Below are 20,655 nucleotides of genomic sequence, written 5' to 3' on the forward strand. Positions count from 1 at the left end.
TAAGTGATCTCACTGGACCTGTGAAGCCAGCTCCTCAGCTCTGCTGGAGGCTAACAGCTTGAGGCTATGTCCGGTCTGCTGCGACTCCAACAACATTTTACAAGTGTTGTGCTAAATTGGTGGAGGACTCTTTTATGAAGTTACATCACTCCTATACTGGTCGTATTAGTTACCACCCTTAAATACAAGTCTCATTCCCAAGTCTTCAGATAAGGACATTTCGCCACATCCAGCAGCATCTCAGCCAGAAGCAGATGATGCCCTTTAGTGTCTGGCTGAGATGCTGCTGGGCTTTAATGTACCAGTTTCAATTTGAGATGATCAGAACACCTGCGTAACTTGCACAAAGAGAAAGACCTCAGAGGACTGGGGGCGTTGGGGTTGATTGGTGGGTCAAGTGCGCACCAGCAGTCCAGAGTTTGCATCCCATGTGAAACCAAGTAACTTTTGTGCCTAAACTTAACCAGAGTTATGCTTCATAACAATGTATTAGAAAAGTTTTGTGGAAGGCAGGCTTTGCATGTCTTTCGATGATTTGTGCATGTGGTTGAGATGCAAAAAGTGCATGACAAAGCAGCAGTATCTAATGACCTGGGATGAGAATGAGCGTTCAAAATGCCCACAGATGTGCAGTGAAAATCATTTTCACACTGAATCCAGCCAAACGCCCTTGTGTATACAGTTCTATTGCTCAAAGTAAGGCTATTTCAGATTAAACATGAAAACCTTGCATGCAAATGATTTCTTTTCATTTTTATATTGTAGATACCGTGTGCAATAAGGTGACTAGAGGTGACAAGTTTGTAACACTTGAACGAAGTGTTAAAGGGATGCTTACTGGAAAATTGTGCAAAATGACCCGGATGTTTTAACACATTTGCACATACTTTATGCACATTGAAGAAAAGTAGACTTTTGTACAATATCTCACTAAATATATTTACATGACATACAATTCGCCATCAGTGCAATACATAGGAATGTTGCATATTTACCAAATGTTAGACTCTTTCCTTTATGAAGAAAAATAATTCCAGTGACAGAAGCTGATATAACTAATGTGTAAAGTAACATGTGCAACTTTCAGATTGGTTAACAGCTTCACAGGAAATAAAAAAAATAAAATCTTGATACCACCCCATCAATAATCAAATATTAAGCATTGAAAAAGTAAGAGATCACATGTACATATATATCTTCATACATGTAATGGATTGCTTTTGTACAAATATTTTATATAACTTTGGCAGTTTATCAGGAACCATGTTATTGAAAAAATATGAAACAATAATATCAAACTGTCTGCAATGTCATGTAAGCTTGCCTTCCAAAGCTCATGTTCACAGTGGTCATTCAGAAAGGCTGGAAGCTGATGGCCAAAAAAAAAAACAACAACCAAAAAACAAAAACAACAACCAAAAAAAAACAAAACAAGCCAACAAAAAAGAAAACATTTCCATCCTTTCTGCTAGGACTGTTAGCACTGGAGGCTGTCATCATTGTTGTCATGGTTATAAAATTACAAACACCTATGAAGGTTTACATAGCAGTCATCGCCATTTAAAAAAACATGGTCTATTTTCAGGTCGACTTAAAATACAAACAGTTTGAAGGCAAGGGGACAGGACCCTGCTCGGTGGTCACTGTGGAATCATGGGAGAGACATGACCGAGAAGAGGACATGCACAACAGTGCTGTGTGGAAGAACGTGAAGCCAAAAAACGAGGGTGCAAAATGAAGGACTTTGCAACAATCAAAACGCCACACAGTCAGAAAATGACTTACACCAGACAAAATAATCAAGCAAATTTCAAACATACTAAGTTCACCATAGTTCATATACGTTGGTTTTGTTCTTTTTTTCCACTGGTTTGGCACTTTATTGGAACAAATCTCTGTTCAAAAAGACTAAATGTTGTACAAAAGGTATTTCATGTCTTGTTAACATAACTCGTAGAATATAGTACTTAATAGTAAGCATACGGTAAGTAAACACTTGTACATACTGTAGTTTTAAAATGAACATTCCAACATATGTTTTACGCACATGCACAAAAACAAACAAACAAACACAACTCTCCCTCTCCCTCTCTCTCCCTCTCTCGCTGCCTCGCCACGTTTGGGCCTCCTCTGCTCTTTGGACAATCTCAATCTCTGACTTCTTTCGAGAAAGAATGACTGATGCTACTGCCCTGTCTCCTTTTTTGTCTTTATCTCTCACTTAAGACAACACAACTGTTTTAATACTGCATTTTTGCTGCACATTACGACACTTCCTCCGCAGAACGTGCGTCTGTCTTGAGACGAACAAACTCTTTTGCCACCTCATCGTTGGTCCTTTGAGAGAGTATCCTCATGATGGTGAGGCCAGTTTCGTCCATGGAGATGCTCTTCATTAGGGGATAGCAGGCCGAGCAGCTGCCCTTGTCCGCCAGCTCTCGGAGCTGTATGACTGTCATGCCGATGACGCGGTCCTCACGGGCAAAGCAGTAGTCCTTTACTGAGACGTGCAACTCGTAGGCCTCTGGACCATGTTCATTACTTAGAACACTGGGAGAAATGACACGGAAAGATCGGAAAGGTCAGACTTCAGAGTTCAGATATGTTCACATGTTGCAAAATCGATTGAGACGTTTTATTTTTACTTTAATACTGCAGTGTTCAAAAAGGAAATTATTTAATCTGCATGGGTAATAAAAATGCAGGGTTTACCACATCATGACACTTCAGATACTGTTAAATAAGTTTTAAGTCCATTAAGGGTATGCTAAATTGATGATTTTTTAATTATTATTGTCTTTTATTATTGTTTCAACAAAAGGAAAAGCCCAAAGTATCATTCTGAAGACAGAGGAATGAAACATCTGCTATTTGGAGACTGACATTTGACGTTGCCCACAGCTTAATATAAGGTGTCAGTAACTGACTATGGCTGGGTGACATTTCTGTATTACATGTATGGCTGTGATGAGACCATGATGCAAGTGAAATGAACATTTCTTTTCAAATTAGCCATTATTTTTGAGCTAGCCTCTTTTTTAAAAGGTGTTTTCTAATTATCCATAGCAACTTAATGACTTGGTAAAATTAAAATGACAACATGAGCCTAAATGCAACACTGGGCCTGCACTGATCACAGTCGTGCTGCTACAACTCTAAGAAGACTAGCTCTGTTACCGTTTTAGCTCCACTGCTGGGGACTAAGCTATATGTAAATTTATACATCAAGTAGGAATGCTGGTAAAGCAATTGCCTTCTAATCATTACTTTGAACAACTGGAGGGATTGTGACAGTCAGGTACTATGTGGTAATGTAGGTTTCTGGAGGCTCTTCTCTCTTCTGTAGTGAATACTAGTTTGAAAAAAACAGCAGCACACAGAACAACATACAGAATGATGCACTACTGTATGTACAAGGCAGGCAGGTGAAATGCAGAAAAAATCACTAAGGAAACTAAGGAGGTGTGATTACTCACTACTGGAATGTTTCATTGTACTTTGGTGACCAATTGTTATTCTTGGTCTTGGTACTGAATTTGCGCTTCTTGTCAGCCAGATGTGGTCCCACGGCGTTAACCTCTACAAACGGCCGGAACATGGCGTTGGTTTGCCAGATGAGGTTGTTCACTGCGACCACTGAGAAATGCAGAGAAAATGATAAACAGCAACGTCATAGATATAGTTAAGTAAATCTGCACCAAATGCTATTTTTACATTTTGTTTTTTAAATGTATTCCAGGCTCTATTTCCTACTTTTGGAAGTGTGTTTATTTTATTCCCACAGATTCCTGGCTAAATGTAGAGAATGTCAGATTGATTATGCTGAGATATTGTCAGAGGAAGTAGAACTTGATAGCAGAAATATTTCCATTTATCGGCATCATTAATGGGAAACATATCTGGATGTCACTACCAATGACTCGAACAGCAAGAATTTATGAATTTATTTTAACATTGTTTTGTACATTCAAAAAAAAAAACAAAGACAAAAAAAACATAGACAAAGATATAGATTGGCTGCTTCAGCAGACTATAGTGCAATGGCAGCATGTAGCCACAAAATCTTTTTATTGTTTTATACATACACATTTTCGCATTCTGTTCTGTAGTGGTTAAAGTTGTTCTGAGGAATGCAGAAAAATCACTAACAGAAAAGGACACACGTGGAAAATAAATGTGAAGAAGCTAAACTCCAGCTTTTCATCCTGCAGTACTGGATTTTCATTTCACAGAAACCTTCATATATGATTGCCATAGTAACCCACTTGGAGATCATATTATGTTACTGCTATCCAATGAGTGCAGCTGATTGCCAACTGTAGTACATGTGGTGCTGCTGCAGGAGGTACAGCAGATGTCACTGCACCTCTGTACATTTTACTCCATCTTGCAAAAACATAAAAACACAGAACAAAGCATTTCATGACAATGCATCCAGTATTGAACTTGTGTATACTTAAATACGTTTGATTTCACTTTAAGCCACAAATATGAACCTGCTGTGCCAGTCCACCTAGCAGATGTTGAGGTATCTGATGAAGTGAAAACCAGTTTGTCACTTTGCTGGAGACACTAGAGGTAAACTCAGGGGATCACCCATGTAGTTCACTTGTCACCATCAGTCTATACATTAGTTATCAAGACATATGACCATTTCAGTGCATTGATGAAGCTATGAAAAGTCAGGGAATCACCAAAATCAGTAGGATAGGAGGCATATTTCAGTCTGGACCAAGGTGGTGGGACGACCAGATTGACATCCCTCCTCAGAGCCAGGCTACTAGTGTGGCAAGGAAAAATACTGCTGTTTCAGATCTATAAATCATGAGTGTTACATTACGCCTATGCATGATGCCTACCGTTTTTTTTATAGCCCTGGCCGGAATACAAAAGAAACCAACAGCACAACCCCAGTTGTTGTTGTGGTTTTCTGTATTATTACTTTAATTATGTCATCAACATTCTAATGTAAATTCCTTGCTGCTGATTGCGACCCAGCAGTGCTATCAGATAAGTGAAATTACCAACCTGAGCTGTCCATGGTGAGTCTTTGAACATTTGCAAGTGTGAACATTTTGAACAGAATTGACAAAAGGCAGGTCTGAGTATGGGAAAATCTCACCTTTCACACTGACTTTGTGCTCTCCAGTGCCAGGGTGAGAGATGAGGTTCACTTGCATTGACACCTCCCCCACCGATCCGTTGGATGACTGACCTGGACACACACCAAAACAACAACAGGAGAATTGGAAAGAGGCATAATGAAAATCAGAGAATGGAGGAGTGGCACAGAGGGAGCCAGGGAGAGAAATAGAGAGATCAGGAAACTAACAAAAGAGAGAGAGAGAGAGAGAGAGAGAGAGAGAGAGAGAGAGAGAGAGAGAGGATGAAAGGACAGAATCCAAAACAGTGGGTGCAGCCTTTTTGTAGATGAGGTATCCAGGAATTGATCCAACAAGTGGTGTATGAGCACTTCTCTGTGTGTTAAAGCATGAAAAAGTAATCCCAAGAAAAACAGTAGGGGAGCAGACATGATTCCACCCCATGGCAGCCCAGTAGCAAGCACAGCCAAGGTTTCCTTTAGCTTGAGGCTGAACAAGAAGAAGATGAAAATAAAAATGAACATGAAATAATCTGCCTGGTTTGAAGGCCATGCAGGCGGCAGATGGTGTGAGAGGATCTCTAAATAAATAATGGTCTACACAATGAAACCGTCAAACTGTTGAACTCAACAGAAATACAAACAAAACATCGGCTTTGACTGCACGCACACACATGAAAATTAAAGCAAAACAACACATCAGAGAGAAGGTATCACACCCTGGCATTTGCGTCAGCATTACTGTTTCAATCACATAGGGATGTGTTGTTGCCAGGAAACAATTAGAAGTGATCGCTGACCATGTGTCTCACTTTGCCTGATGCAGAGAGTCCTGCCCATCCAGCTGCCTCTAAACACTGCCTTGTGTTTCACCGAGCTGAGGACCAACAGATGTTGAACTATGCAAGGCAAGTGTCGGTGTAGTTGATGAAGGGGCATGTTGATCCAATAGCTAATCAATATGTGCCAAACATGCAGTGCCCATTATAGCTGGTAATGAAGAAACAAGCCTCCTGATTTATTGTAATGATGCCCTGAGAGGCTAGAGGAGTGCACAAAAACACTGCTGCTGCACAATTAATCCCTGGACTTGTGGGAAATTAACAGTGCGCGTGTCACAGCACAATTACTTCAGCTATCAGCTGCAAGAATGCAATAAATACATTCTGTTTGTTTTCTGACTGGAGCCAGGGATGAGAGGCTGTTGGTTAGTACCTACATGAAGCAATAAACAGGCAAGCACACAGCAGACGTTGGATGGAACAGTTTGAGCAACAAGGGAGAGCAGAATGTGATTAAGATGAATGGTACACGAAGAAGATAAAGGAAAGTAAAGTCGATAAAACAAAAGTGGCGGCGATGAGGGTCAGCAGATTAAGTGAGGAAAATGCTAAAAAAAGAAACATCAGATAAGAAAGGTGAGTAGTAGGTATTAATTGTTCCAAAGTTGCAGTTTATATCATTGAATTTATTTCTTTTACTCTCTTCAAACAACTATCTTGATTGTCACCCTGAATCCACACAAATCACAGCAACAAATCTACAAATCAACTGAAACTTTATAAACAAACTGCTGTGAAATAGTCACATAAAAATGCTGTATGTAGAAAGATGTGTATATTTCAGTACTGTATTTCCACTGAAGCATAAAGCAGCTATACAACATCAGTCTGAGAAGACCCATGTATGCTTCAGAGCGCACACTTGGACGAAACAGATGAGTGCACGGCATGGTCTGAATGTGTCGCTGCCAGAGCACAGGGGTTGGTGATTAATGGAACAGTGTCCACTGTGCTACATTGAGCATCAGCACATCCCCACACTGTTTACTGACCTAATGCACATCAAACACCTCACTACCTCCACTTAAAGACATCACATTAGATCACCTCAGATAGAGAGCGACAATGTGGTGCAAATTCAGAGGGAGGGAAAGGATGGGATGGAATGAGTGGGGAAGAGGAGAAACACATCTCAAAATAGCACACAGTGAAGCGTTGTGTGTCTGTGCCCATCTGCCAGTCACTGAGAGCGAGAACGCTGGTTGGGCCTGCTGGCTGCCTGGCTGACTAGCTTTCTCCCTTTGCCATTCTGTTTCCTGCCGCCTGCCCATACAGCGTTCTGCAAGGCTGAACACACTGAGGCATACAGGAGCTTAAAGCTTCAATGCCCCACTGGACTGAATTCCCTCTCGAATATCTCTGGACACCTGAAGGTATTTCAGTTTTCTTACAAAGACAGAGAGATGGGGAAGAATAAGTTCCATATAGAGACAGATGACTGAGACAAAAACATAAAAGTGGGTCAGTGATGATGGAGCGAGAGAGAGAAAGACAGAGAGAGGAGAAGGAGGGAAGCACAAGGGGGGATTTTTACATTACACTACACATATATCTTATAAATTTATCATGACATTGTTTTTACGCGTTTCTAATGAGAGTGAGAGAGAGAGAGAGAGAGAGAGAGAGAGAAAGCATTCAAGCCCTTTGGGGTATAGGGTGAGGAGGCCAAAGTTAACTTTTCTTATTTCCTGTTCTTATTTTTTTACAGTGAAAGAGACAAATGACTTATACAGTGGGGCGATTCATGCTATTACTGCAATATTTCCTGCACATTGTATAAGAAAATAGAGTGACACAGAGAGCCCCTCAGGATGCACATACTGCAATGTAAAGGAAGCTAAGACTGATGGGAAAACAGAACAATCCAGTTATGACTGGAGTCACATCATTTTCAACCAACAGAAGCAGCAAGTGATTTGGTGGTCATTTATGACTTATTGTAAGGAGTGTGGCTGGTTATAGTAGTGAAAGTCTGCAGATATGTTATTAGTCAAATTTAATCACAATATGTTGACTGACTAATGTTTGCAGAAGGTGCCTAAGTGCCGCTGCACAGCCGTATCCACAGTCTGTGTTTTGTCTGCACCTTTCAAGCAGTACTTTGTCTGGCTTGCATTTCTTGCCTTTATAGTAGCTTTCTTTTAGGCTGAACTTACCAAGGGCAGACACTTTTTATAGTGACTGAAATCAGCTCTCAAAGCAAATGTTTTTCAGCATTTGAATGCTAAAGTAATTCCACTCCCTTAACTGAGACCTAATTGAGCCTGACCTTGGCAAGCTACTTACCTTGAGAGGTTTGGGTGCATATATATTTTTTGATCAAGGCATCTGTAGGTTGAGTGTAAAGGCTGAGAGCATATTTGAGAGACTTCATATCGGGGCTCTTTTCAAGGAAGGTTTTCTTCAGCCCATTTCCTCCAGCATGGAAATATTGCTGCAAAATAAAAGGAAAGACATATTCAGATTTAGAATTTCTCAAGGTAAACAGAAACTTTGGAACAACTTTAAACATGATCTCCTTTGAGTTTGTACACAACAGCAGGTTACATTTGGCTGAGATAATAGGCTTGGGTTATATGGACAGTACGTATTTTACAGGGAGCAGACACATAAAGAGACAAGAGACAGCACTAATAGCCACTTTTCTCTCTAATTGCCATGCATTTAAACCTGAACCCCATGTTTGCATGGTTAATGCCCATTTGTGCTGATCAGCCTGATAGCTGAGGACAGACAGGGTTTTGCTTTCTTCTCAAATGCTGTCACCACTCCCACATGTGGAAGGCTGGAGGGTGGCCATGGACAGATCTTACTAAGAAAGAAGGCGTTCCTGAAAAGAATCTAATGAATATAAGTACTTGGAGACACGTTTCTAAATCAGCTATAGGCTTTATTCTTTTGTGCTTGTTATGTGTTTTACTAGCGTTCCTCGGCAACAAATGATCATTATATGAACATAGCAGCAATTGTTTTTGTGTTTATAAAGGTAATGTAGGATCTGTCGTCATCAAAGTTCAAAAACATGACACTGACCTATCTCATATCAGAGGCATTGGACAAAAAATGCAAACACAACTATAGAGACTGCATCCACACATTAAAGCTGTCAGGTGATACAGTATGTGAGCAATCTCCTCTTTATCATAGACATCTTGGGACTGTGACTCAGAAAGGTAGGAGGCACTGTTTTCTGGCTTACTAATGACTCATGAGACAAAATTTGACCAACACATGCCTCTCATGAACATGAAAAAAACAAGCAAAAATCTCAGGCACTAAATGGGAAATCACACATAAATGTAGCCTACAGCAAACAATACATTTACTAAATACAATGCCTTCTCCCTCAATGAAGATTGAAACCAAAGCTAAGCTTGCTGTAAGTGACATTGGGGCACTGGATAGGACTGAATAATTTGCAAAAAAAAAAAAATCATATTGAGATTATTTAGACAGATATTGCAACTGTACCAGGAGTCTTGCTTTAATTGTGAATGGTAATTTTTGCATTTCATTTCCACTAAGACATATAACATGTAGGAAACAAGCTGTAAATACACACAACACATTACAGAAACGTGCTGCAAATTCAGAACAGACAACTGATGTGCTTTCAGAGGCCACTTGTGCTGAACAAGGCAGCCAGTCTGTTACAAAGGACAGTCCATATTAGACTATTTCCCCCTATCGTGGTATGTTCCAGCCCCTTTCTTAAAGTGGTACATCCTAGCGGTACAAACATCGCTGAACTCTGTTGCAGTCTTAGTCATTAAGCTCGTTAAGTCCTGAAACGAGTGTTACTGTTTTGTTTGACAATTGTGTGCGACCAGTGAACCGTAAGTATTATGAGCCTTACTCATATAGTTTAACTCGTGTTTCTTTGCCACTGGATATGGTCCCGTTTGTGTGTAATGCTCGTGCAAACGCTAATCGGGCTAACCTGATCATTGGTTTAAGTGCCTATAATCTTTAGCTTTGTTCATATGTAGCTTATGATTGACATTATTACCTTTCATGTGCATGTACCCTTTGTGGGCTATTTGTGAGCTAAGTGCATGGCCCCATTCCTGTTCCCGCATCCCTCCAGATGTCAAACCATCAATAAAATTTCAGACTCTTAAATGATCTGACCAGTCATTTCAGAGGTGGGCAGTGACTGGGAACCCCAGAGTACGAAAGAAGCCAAAATCAGCCTTTCTGTCTTTTACAGTCCATAACATTAACATAAATGGATGATACACGAGTCACAAACCGTAGCAACATCAGTGTCCAAGCCGCATTCACCACTATGCAACCAAGTACTCCATATGTTTTCTATACACAGAATATAATACCAATATTTGAATATACCAAACACAAATGATATGGGTCTTTATTTTATACATTAATGATGGAAAAAAATGATACCTATTCTGTTACACACAACAAAATCTTTCATCTTCTGTCATCCTATCCATTAGGGTTAGGGTTATTTCCTAAACAAACTTTATAATCATTGCTTAAGTCGATCTGAAGTCATGTGCCACTTTACTGCATTTATGAATGTTTGTCTCTTTAGTACAGTAGGTATCTTTTGGGTAACATTCGGCCATGCTATTTTAATACCAATAATCAATCATATTTGCATACACTACCAGTCAGAAGTTTGGACACACTCATTTATTGGTTCTTCTTTATTTTCATGACTATTTACATTGCAAATTCTCACTGAAGGCATTAAAGCTATGAATGAACATATATGGAATTATGTAGTAAACAAAAAAGTGTGAAATTACTAAAATAATGATGGACTGTCATGTCTCTTCACGCTGATTGGTTCTTGCCATAATATGAATTCTAACAGTTGTCAAATAGAGCTGTCAGCTGTGTACTAACCTGACGTCTGCACAACACAACTGACGGTCCCAAACCCATTTAGAAGGCAAGATATTCCACAAATTAACCCTGACAAGGCCCACCTGTGAAGTGAAAACCATTTCAGGTGACTACATCATGAAGCTCTTTAAGAGAAGGCCAAAGGTTTGCAGCACTGTCAACAAAGCAAATGGTGGCTACTTTGAGTAATCTAAAATATAAAACATATTTAGAGTTATTTAACATTTTTTTCTTTGCTACATAATTCCATATATCCTGCTACAGTATGTATCTACAATGTAGAAAGTAGCAAAAAATAAAGAAAAAGAAAAAACACTGAATGAGAAGGTGTGCCCAAACTTTTGACTGGTAGCGTATATGCAGTATATTTGGCTCTCAATCTCTCCACTTTTTGTCAGACTACAGGTTTAAAGCACAGCCAGTATGAAACATGGACAATGGTGTCAGTTCTGTTCTGAAAAGATGTTGTGAAGCTCGGCTTGGCTGTGCCTGACTGCTTTTAACATCCAATTAATCCAAAAACGGACAAAGAGGAGCACAGACTGGATGGTCTGTTAGTACAATTAACTGCCCAGCAAGCCATATTGTTTCTTCAGAACCCTTTTTACAAGACACTTGCGCGTTGGCTTCATTTTTCAGCCTTGGGGATTGCCACTTCTGTTGTTTCTGCAGTATGTAACATGTGATGCAGGTAAGACACTGCAGTGCATTTCATGATCTGATTCGCGAACTCTCCCTGAGGCATTACTGAACTGTGTTAATTGACTGTTTTCATTAGAATATTGATGAAAAGAATTCCAGCAACATGATTCATCTAAACATGCAGGTAGTTTCCTGGGAGACAGCAGAATCAATTAGTTTCTCTACATTTTATGATGCAGCATTTCCCCAGTGGCACCTCACCATAACTCTTCTCTTGTCCCTGCAGAAATGAGGCTTGGTCTTGAAATTGTCTCATATCCTTTTACAATGAATAGTTGTGTGGTAGTAAATTAACAGTGCTGCATTTCACACTTTCTTTCGCTGAGAGGCTTAAGGCATCTTTCCATATTCTCAGATATTAATTACGTCTCCTCAGAAGGGTCTAGACTATTATTGTGCCATGTGTTTTTAAAAGCATAATGGTATTTTCTAAAGCATGAAAAAGCACTTTAATTTGGGTGCATCATCTTTGTGCAAATACTGTACATTGTGCCTCATCAAGAAGCATCAAAGGAGAAAGAAGTATTATCAAAAGCGCAATTCATACCAGCCCCTTTTACGCGTCTCTTTTGCAAATACTGTGAAGGTAAACATTTTTTTCTTCCTTTTAGTCTGAGGACAATAAAATAACACACACTCACACAAAAAGCACTTTTCATTTTAGATATATCTGTACAGTCAATTAACCTTTTCCAGCATGTGAAATCTTCATACAAACATTACTATTTTCAGCCTGTTTAAATTTCAGCATGTATACTTGCTATACATTAGGAAAACAGAAAAGTGAGGTTAATGACACTTCAGCCCATGATGTCCCAAGCACAGGACCCTGAGCCACAGCTTCTCAGTTCACAGAGTCTATGATTTACAACATTTTTGCACAAGTCTATTGGCAAGCTTCTGCTCTGCTGTGCTTTATAAGGCCAACGGTATGGCTGACATAAAACTCACCTTGATGGTGGGAAGCACAAGGTCCATGGCTGCACACTGTCTTGGAGTCAGACTTCTGGCTTCCTCTCGAATGACATGCTCCTGAAAGGGATATCAGGTGAAGTCAAACACAGGAACACAAGTCGCTTCATGACACTTGGAAGTTTAAAATGTTTTTCCAGCATAATGGTAATGACCTTAGAATAAGCCAACTCGAATATATAAAACAAATTTGAGCCTCTTGTCTCACACCAGTTCTAAATATCCATTTTAATTATGAAAAATGTCTCTTACAATTCGAACTGAAGCTTACTTGATTTGTGAATTGCTAACAGATATAACTTCTGGCACTAAAATACTTCACATAAATAGCATTAATATCTAAAAAAGGCAGTGAGAAACATTAAGAGAACAGAGTGCTAAAAACATCCTGTCCACACAGCTTCACATCTCTGGTCCCTCATTTGAATGAGCTTGGTCTTGGTTGCTAAGGTTTAATCAACATAACTGTAAAAGGTGCGTGCACAATGTGCAGTGCTGTGAAAATGCATATCCCATCCATCAAATCAGAATGGGATATCGATTTAATATGCCACAAGTCTGTGTTGAACAGATTTTTAAGAACTTATCTGAGACGAAAACGAAATCGACGAAATCAACATCTGTGCTAAGATGCTGTCTGTCTTTGATGCTAATATTGCACTGGACCCACCTGATTTGTATTGACTCAGTTCCAGTAATGCCTCAATCCCTTGAAAACACTGTGATGGTGAGACCCAAAATAACTAATAGCTGCAGGAAAGAGGAAACACTTCTCTCTAATGAAAACTCCATTATACCGATGTTATTGCTACTGAAGGCAAAAAGATTCTTTCTTTGAATTCAATACTTTTTTATTGCTGAACTAGAATTTTCCCCTTGATTTCTAAAGTTATTACTGTATATCGTTGTATTTTTGAAAAAACAAACAAACAAACAAAAAAACGTCTTCCCACCACTTTTAGAAGAAGCAGATAAAAGACTACAAATCCTTCTTTCGTTTGCTGGGGCAGATAAGTGCTGTCCTGAAATGACTACAAGATTTGTGAAGGTCAAAGGACGTACTTGTCTAAGTGGTCCGGCACAAAGCATCATTTATTTCAGATAAACGACCTGAGTAACTCTGCTGTTCTGACATATATATTTTGTATATTAACTGCTGTAATAAATGAGGATACACACATGCATCCCTAATATATACTATACTATACTATACTACACTACACTACACTATACTATACTATAATATAATGTAATCATGTGTACTGTGGCACAGTACCCACAAGTTCCCTTAAATGACATGTGACACACCCAAAACAAACATGAATATGCACCAGCAGGTAAACACTCACATATAAATGCCTATGCAAAATATACATTCAGTTCACATCCTGTATATTACTCAGAGTCAAAATACCTGTCTGAGCTACTGTCATACCACAGTGCTTAGTGAAACCACAGTGCAACCACTCATCCATTCCAGTGCTCACTACACAGAGCTTGAGGGATTAAACATCCTCCGGTCAAATCAGCAATTAGATACCAGCCTCGATAGTGTTGCACTTAGTTACAGTGTACAACACAAAAGCCTACAATGGCATACATTACTATGTTTCCAAATGACATAATCCGTCCGTCCTAAAGTTTGGATGAAGTACATATGAGAGCTCAATTGGGTGCAGGTGCTAATTGACTCTACTAGTACATTTATTTATAACAATTTTAGAGCATGAATGAGTGTGAATTAACATCTATTTGATATTTTTGGTAGCTAATTAGAGATGTCCAATGAGCAGAGTATGCTTCGGGAAATCCCTTTTGAAATCTGACATTATAGCGTTCAGACATTATATGGTTCACCCGCCTTGGGTTCATCCAAAAAAATACCTTCAGTTTGGACAGCTGTCCCAAGTCCTTGGCAGCATTGAAGATCATCTGAGCTCCTTGCTGTTGGAGAAAACATAGGGAAAATAATGTTAGTATACAGTATACAGTATTTTACATATATATACATATACATATATATATATATATATGTTATAAGAATTTCCCTTCGGGGATAAATAAAGGAATTCTGATTCTGATATATATATATGTTTTTTCTTAGTTCATATATATATCTATATCTATATATCTATATCTATATCTATATATATATAGATATAGATATATCTATATATATATGTGTATATATAGATATATGTATATATATATATATATATATATATATAGATATATATATGAAGGAGCAAAATCTCAAAACAAATGCTTGAAAAGTGCCTGACATGTTGGCATTAAACATATTTCCACTGAATGTTTCATGTTTCCACTGAAACATACAAGTACAAAAAATAGGAAATAAGATATTCTATCTGACTCTTACATAAGGATTAGCAGTATGAAAAAAATTCATTGCACGTGGTAAGATTTAGAGATGCTGTGTTGTTTCATCTCCTGTACTGTCAGCTGTGTCATGAGGGCAAGAGCCGAACAGATGGAGGAAATGAGAGAAAGACAGGAGGAGAAGAAGAGGGAGGTGGATTGCATGCCAAGAGATGAAAAGAGTAACAGATAAGGTAAAAAACACAGACAATTAATTGAACTCACACTCTGGTCATTCAGTGGAGGCAGAACAATTGTTCTCTCGATGGTGTTCAGCACGATCTTCCATAGCTCTTTTAGGACTCGTTTCAGAACAGTCTTCTCACAGATCTTGGCAAATAACATCAAACTGCAAAGCGGCAAAAGAACAACATTTGTCAGATCAGAAGATCACAGGTCTCAAATTTAATCAACATGACTGAAGGCTCCAAGTGATGACTTTTTCTATATAATATTAAATAATGATAAAAAAAACCCACTTGTGATTCATGGAATAAATGCAGCAACTTTATGATTTAATCTCACCCTATTGTGCAAGCAGGGTCTCAGAGACAGGAGGAAGGATTTGGTATTTCCATATCATTAAGAGGATTCCCTGTAATTCCCCATTGGCCTCAATGTGGCTTTGACAAATGGTTGAGAGCGATTCCTCAAGCTCGGCTGAACCATATTATTGTTATTCTTTCAAGAATACCACAGAAGTAAATATAGTCCCTAGGTTGAATTAATGGGCATTCACACATAAGGCTGCCCTTGTTTTTTTCTCCCTAAACACAAATTTAAAATGGCAGTATTATTAGCATTGTGTTCATTTTATTAGGCAATTTTGTCTCACTATTATTAGAAATGAAAATAAAAAAAGGATCTGAAAAATTAATCATCACTGGAAGTTTAAATACTGAGTCAGAGCATCAGTTTTACAATATGGTCCACGTAGTCTTACTTTGCTGGGTTTGTTTTATTGTCTGTACAATATAAAACCACTATTACAGTGCCTCTGTTTCAATCAGATTACCTTCCCTCTATATGACAGTATTGACATTATGTAGTAAAGCAGGACTTGATGCAGTTGATATTGTGCTTTACTAGTCTATAGCACACTGCAATTCAACAAATTATAAAAACTAATTGGCATGCAGTAAACCTAGGTTTTTGCCCCATGTGGCCTGGATAGTTCAGTCTTGTACAAGCATATGGTCCTCAGTTTCAAGAGGACTGGGCATACATATGAATGGGTAGGAAGTTGCTAGAGTTTGAACATATGACACTGAGCTCTCCAATGGCTAACCAGTTGAATCAAAGGGGTGAGACTGGCCTCCACTTTGGAAAAAAAAAATGTTTTTATCACTTGTGGTATCACTGAAATAATACAAGGAGCAAGAGAACAGTGAGTTTAAAGATATTGAAAGTTGTTGCTAACAGTGACGTTATAAAAATAATTCAGAAGAAGAAATTATCTCTTTGTGGACTGCTTGTAGTTAGCCTTCTAGCCATCTTAGTCTCCACAGCTTATGCAACCTCAACCACACTACTTTCATTTGCTTTTCATCACACCAGTTCAGCAAATTTTTAACAGGCAAAATCCTGTTCTGACATCACCTTAACCTCAAAACTCCAAAACTTAACAACAATGGATGAGTCCACTAACTCTTGAATGAATGATTTTCAGTTGGTTTGCAGAAGAGGATGGCACTTACTGAAGACTAAAGTTCAAAACAGCCTTACATATTAGAGGTTAATCTCTGACCTTGCATTGAGCATATACCCACTTTTTATCCAGAAGGTCCATAAGAGGCCGGAGGACAGTCTCTGCATCCATGGCAGCATTGCTCCCTTTGGCTGAGCCTTTCATCTGAACCAGTTCCTGGTTCATCTGCTTCACGCAGTCCTCAATCACAGGTTTGAAACTGTATGATAGGAAAACAACAATATTTCCGTACATATTTTAAGCTGCGCTAGTCATGCAACTTTAAGGAAGTGCTATTTCACCCCTGCAGGTCCTGCAGGTCCACACACGCACGCACAAACACACACACACACACACACACACACGTTGACTCACACTACTGCTCACCTGGAGCCAAACACTCCACTGAGCTCATCAAGCACTGTGTTGAGTTTATTCTGCAGCTCCTTCAGCAGATCACTGGCCTCTGCGTCCAGCTGTCAGTGGAAGACAGACAGTTACTACATCAGCACACTCCATACAGTAACCCACACAGACTAGATCTCCGAATCTCTGCCTCAGCTGGGGTGGAGGGGCGACAGGCACAGAAGAGTAACCTGCCTTGATGGTGGCCTCCCACTCGTTCTGCCTGCCATCAGTGCCGAGCGACATTCTGAATACAAATGGACAGCTCACCTCCAAGCGCAGCAATGATGACTGCTTGTGGAGTCATGAGACATGGTGTCAGCAAAAAAGAAGCCAGCTTGTGGTCTCTCAAAAGGGAACATTTTTGTGCACTACTACCCAAGTTACAGTAGGGAGAATGTGCTGTCAGGCAGCCCTTACAATATAACACCTCGGGGAAAAAAGCTTATGGTCATATAAATATACAGATGTTCTGATTGACTTTTTATGCCCAAGAAAAAAAATGGCTGCTGCAGGGGAAAATCTTGATCATTGTTTTTTTTCTCTGTTAAATTAAATGTGCAATGTTTTTCTAGATGTTGTTAAATATATAGGAGATGCTCGGTGACACTCTGCTACAAGTCTCTTAAATCCTACTGTGTGCCTAAAATCTACAGTATGATATACTGACATATCAGACATGCCTTGCAGTGAACATTTTTCAATACCAGCCCACAAAAACACACTTTCAAAATTTATTCACAGCATGTATGTGCCCATGCATGGCATGTGTTGGCTTTCTGTGGTGCCATATTTATGCATATGTATGTGATGGTTGTGCAGCCGTTTGTGTTCATCTGTGGTTTTGCGTACATTCTGAGAAAATACATGGGTTGATGCTGGATAATTGTGCTGTATTATGTGTGTGCTTGTGCTTGTGTGTGTGTGTGTGTGTGTGTGAGAGAGAGAGAGAGAGTGTGTATTTTTGTGTCAGTAACCGCAGTGTATGAATGCATCTGTGTCATTGTTTGTTTCAGTGCTTATGAATCAGGTTAGCCATGTACAAATGTCCAAATATTGATGTTTCGGATGGGGGTGGAGGACATATGTCGCTGAGGCTCAGTGTCTGAGATGGATGTATGAGGCCAGGCACGGCACCACATGCATAACAGATCGTCATATTAGCTTAGCCATGGAGCCGCTGATCTCACACATTCTAATGGTGGATGGCTCAGCTGGGAAACAGATGCGTAAACTAAACCTTTTATAGGCACTGTTCTTCTGCAGGCTTGCCTCTGGCTGTAGGATGGATAGGACAGATTTATACGAGTGGTTGTTTTGGATATTTGTGCTGTCACATGCGCACATTAGGACATTATGTTAGCACATACTGCCGTCAACTCAGTGGAAATGATTGCAGCATGTGAGATTTTTCTGTCTCAGAGAAAATAGAGGTTGGATTTGTAATTTTACTGTAGGAGTACAGGATAAAATCTTTTCATGTGATAGCAGAAATGTACTGTAGGCCCTGGTCTTTTATCAGTTTCCCTTGGCCTGGGGGAGGTTTTAGACTAGGCCTCTAATCTGGCAGTCTCTGAAATTGAGATCCTTTTTTTTCCCTCAAGAACACTGCATCTCAATGGGAATGCTAGCACAGGAAATTCACCCAGCTGTTAGATAAACCAAGACACCTGTCACCTCCTAAGAGGAGAAAAATCCATTCTGAGTCTGTGTGGGTGCTGATGCTCCAGTCAAATGTCTGATGGAAACTGACTGCAATTGTGTCAGAAAGGCCCATATTCAAAGGTAATCACAGATATTTCTTTGACGTGACAAGCTTGTACAATGTATTGAAATAGCCTGGAAATGGTATATAATGTCCAGAATAAAATGATGAATGTTATTTATGTCATTTTAGATTGACTACTATGAATAGATCTGGTGTTTCATGTCTTTCACTTTTCATTTACCCTGTCAGAAGCTGGTTTATATTGTCAGTACGTGTTCCAACAACACCACAAGAGATTCTTTCACAAGTATTGCACTTAAGCGCTAAAGAGTAGTTTTCATTATGGTAATTCAATTTTATACAGAGGAAGCATCAGTTTTGTAATCTACAGAGCACCTGGCTCCTCCATGGCAACTAGTTTGACTCAACACTGATGAGCATCCAGAGTTCACAAACTCTCCCCTGGCTGACTGCCTATCGACAGCAGCACAGCTTTGCCTCCCTTTGCCTGTTTCAACAATACAATATCTACTCACTGGCAGTCTGTCGTCCTGAAACATAACGTTGTCCTAAACATTGGCAAGTAAATAAACGTTTAACAAAGCACAGTTTTTAAAGTGAGAAAAGCATATTAACAAACATGGCTGACACCCAAAACCAAGTCTAATACCAATCTGGGGAGTCAGGCCATGATGATTTCATAAATGTGGGCACTGTAAGAGGTTATTGCTGATCTCTGTTATTGGTAATGTTATGATAACAGGTCTTGGTAATTACTCTTGCTCTCTGGTGACTAATTGCTGATAGGGCCCCCTTCTATAATGAATAAGCCACAATGAAAAGTGAAAGCAAATGGAAAACTTTCACCTCAAATACACCTTAGCGGTATAATTAGTACTGAAGAGAAATTACTTAAGACATTCTTTAAAGATAAAACCTGACTGTCCATTAAGAATGAATATCCATATTTTCTGTAGACCTCCGCTGTCATTATTCTTACCACCTCAGCTGAAGGCACAGCTGGACAGATTTGTAAATGTTTGAGAAGCTCATTAAACATGGTCTGAAAATTCCTGTCTGAAGCCTTTCATAGCTGCAGGATAGCGATCATCAAAACTACAGCCAGCAACTTGGTGAGCCTCTGACTCCGCTCTTTGCATCGGGAAAATCAAAAGATCAACAAAGTAAAATAAACATCGAAATTCTAAATTAGCCATGGACAGAGAAGTGGCAGACAGAAAAAAAAAGCAAGCTAAAAATAAAGATGGGATCGGGTGGGTTGAGCCACTATTCCCAGAGCGCTGGGGATGGTGAGCTTGAGCAGTCTGCCCAGAGGCGTGATGGGTTATTCAGATTCCGTATGCTCGGTGGCACATGCTGCTGGAGGGGGTAGGGGGGTGGGGTGAGAAGCGTAGGAGCGTGAGGGGTGGCGGGGAGGCACAGGGGGGAGGGGGCGTGCTTTATTCCTATCATTTGGTAAATGGTGGGAAGGGGTGTTGACAAGTCCTATTGCACACACCTTACAGAAGGACACAACCCCCTCCTCCTGGAGACAGAGAGAGAGAGCACAGAAAGGAAATGGGAGGAAACAGAAGACACAACGACAGGAGACAGAACGCAAGGCAAGACAAGCGTTAGATACTGAAGAGAAACATGCATGTAAGTCATAGGAAGCTGTGGCTGCTGCTTCTCAGGTTAGACTGACAGACTGACAGGGAAAAAAATTCAACCCAACACACAGACTTGCAGGGTTTTAACTCAATATTTACAAAAGGCAAAACACGTTATACACAAGAGGTGTTAGAGGTGGGTCAATAACGATGGGGTACAGGGAAGCTATAGAGGAACCACAGTTGAGGTGGAAGTTGAAAAGGTGATATTAGAAAACTGAACTACATGTCAGATTAGTCTATTAGATGGTTAAGTAAAGAACTGAGGGAAGGATTACAACACATCACTGTTGGGGTCAATTCACTTTCACTTT

At 39.6% G+C, this 20,655-nt stretch overlaps 1 protein-coding gene across 4 annotated transcripts in view; it reads right to left on the reverse strand.

Annotated features, from left to right (window-relative positions):
* Positions 1 to 872: 872 nt before the first annotated feature.
* The window catches only part of LOC124052562 (protein unc-13 homolog C), a 95,460-nt gene continuing 75,677 nt past the window's right edge, over positions 873 to 20,655 (reverse strand). For 2 of the 4 annotated variants that reach the window (XM_046377101.1, XM_046377012.1), the window contains 10 exons: positions 20,191 to 20,217; positions 16,946 to 17,034; positions 16,641 to 16,778; positions 15,097 to 15,220; positions 14,377 to 14,436; positions 12,472 to 12,552; positions 8,230 to 8,377; positions 5,123 to 5,215; positions 3,477 to 3,636; positions 873 to 2,550 (listed from right to left, as the gene is read on the reverse strand). In XM_046377101.1, coding sequence (XP_046233057.1) covers positions 2,265 to 2,550; positions 3,477 to 3,636; positions 5,123 to 5,215; positions 8,230 to 8,377; positions 12,472 to 12,552; positions 14,377 to 14,436; positions 15,097 to 15,220; positions 16,641 to 16,778; positions 16,946 to 17,034; positions 20,191 to 20,217 — 1,206 coding nt within the window. In that variant the 3' untranslated portion in view covers positions 873 to 2,264. The remainder of the gene's footprint in view (positions 2,551 to 3,476; positions 3,637 to 5,122; positions 5,216 to 8,229; positions 8,378 to 12,471; positions 12,553 to 14,376; positions 14,437 to 15,096; positions 15,221 to 16,640; positions 16,779 to 16,945; positions 17,035 to 20,190; positions 20,218 to 20,655) is intronic. The other 2 variants (XM_046377275.1, XM_046377185.1) reach the window with 1 other exon arrangement.

This window comes from Scatophagus argus, chromosome 1 (assembly GCF_020382885.2).
Source record: "Scatophagus argus isolate fScaArg1 chromosome 1, fScaArg1.pri, whole genome shotgun sequence".
NCBI lineage: Eukaryota > Metazoa > Chordata > Actinopteri > Scatophagidae > Scatophagus > Scatophagus argus.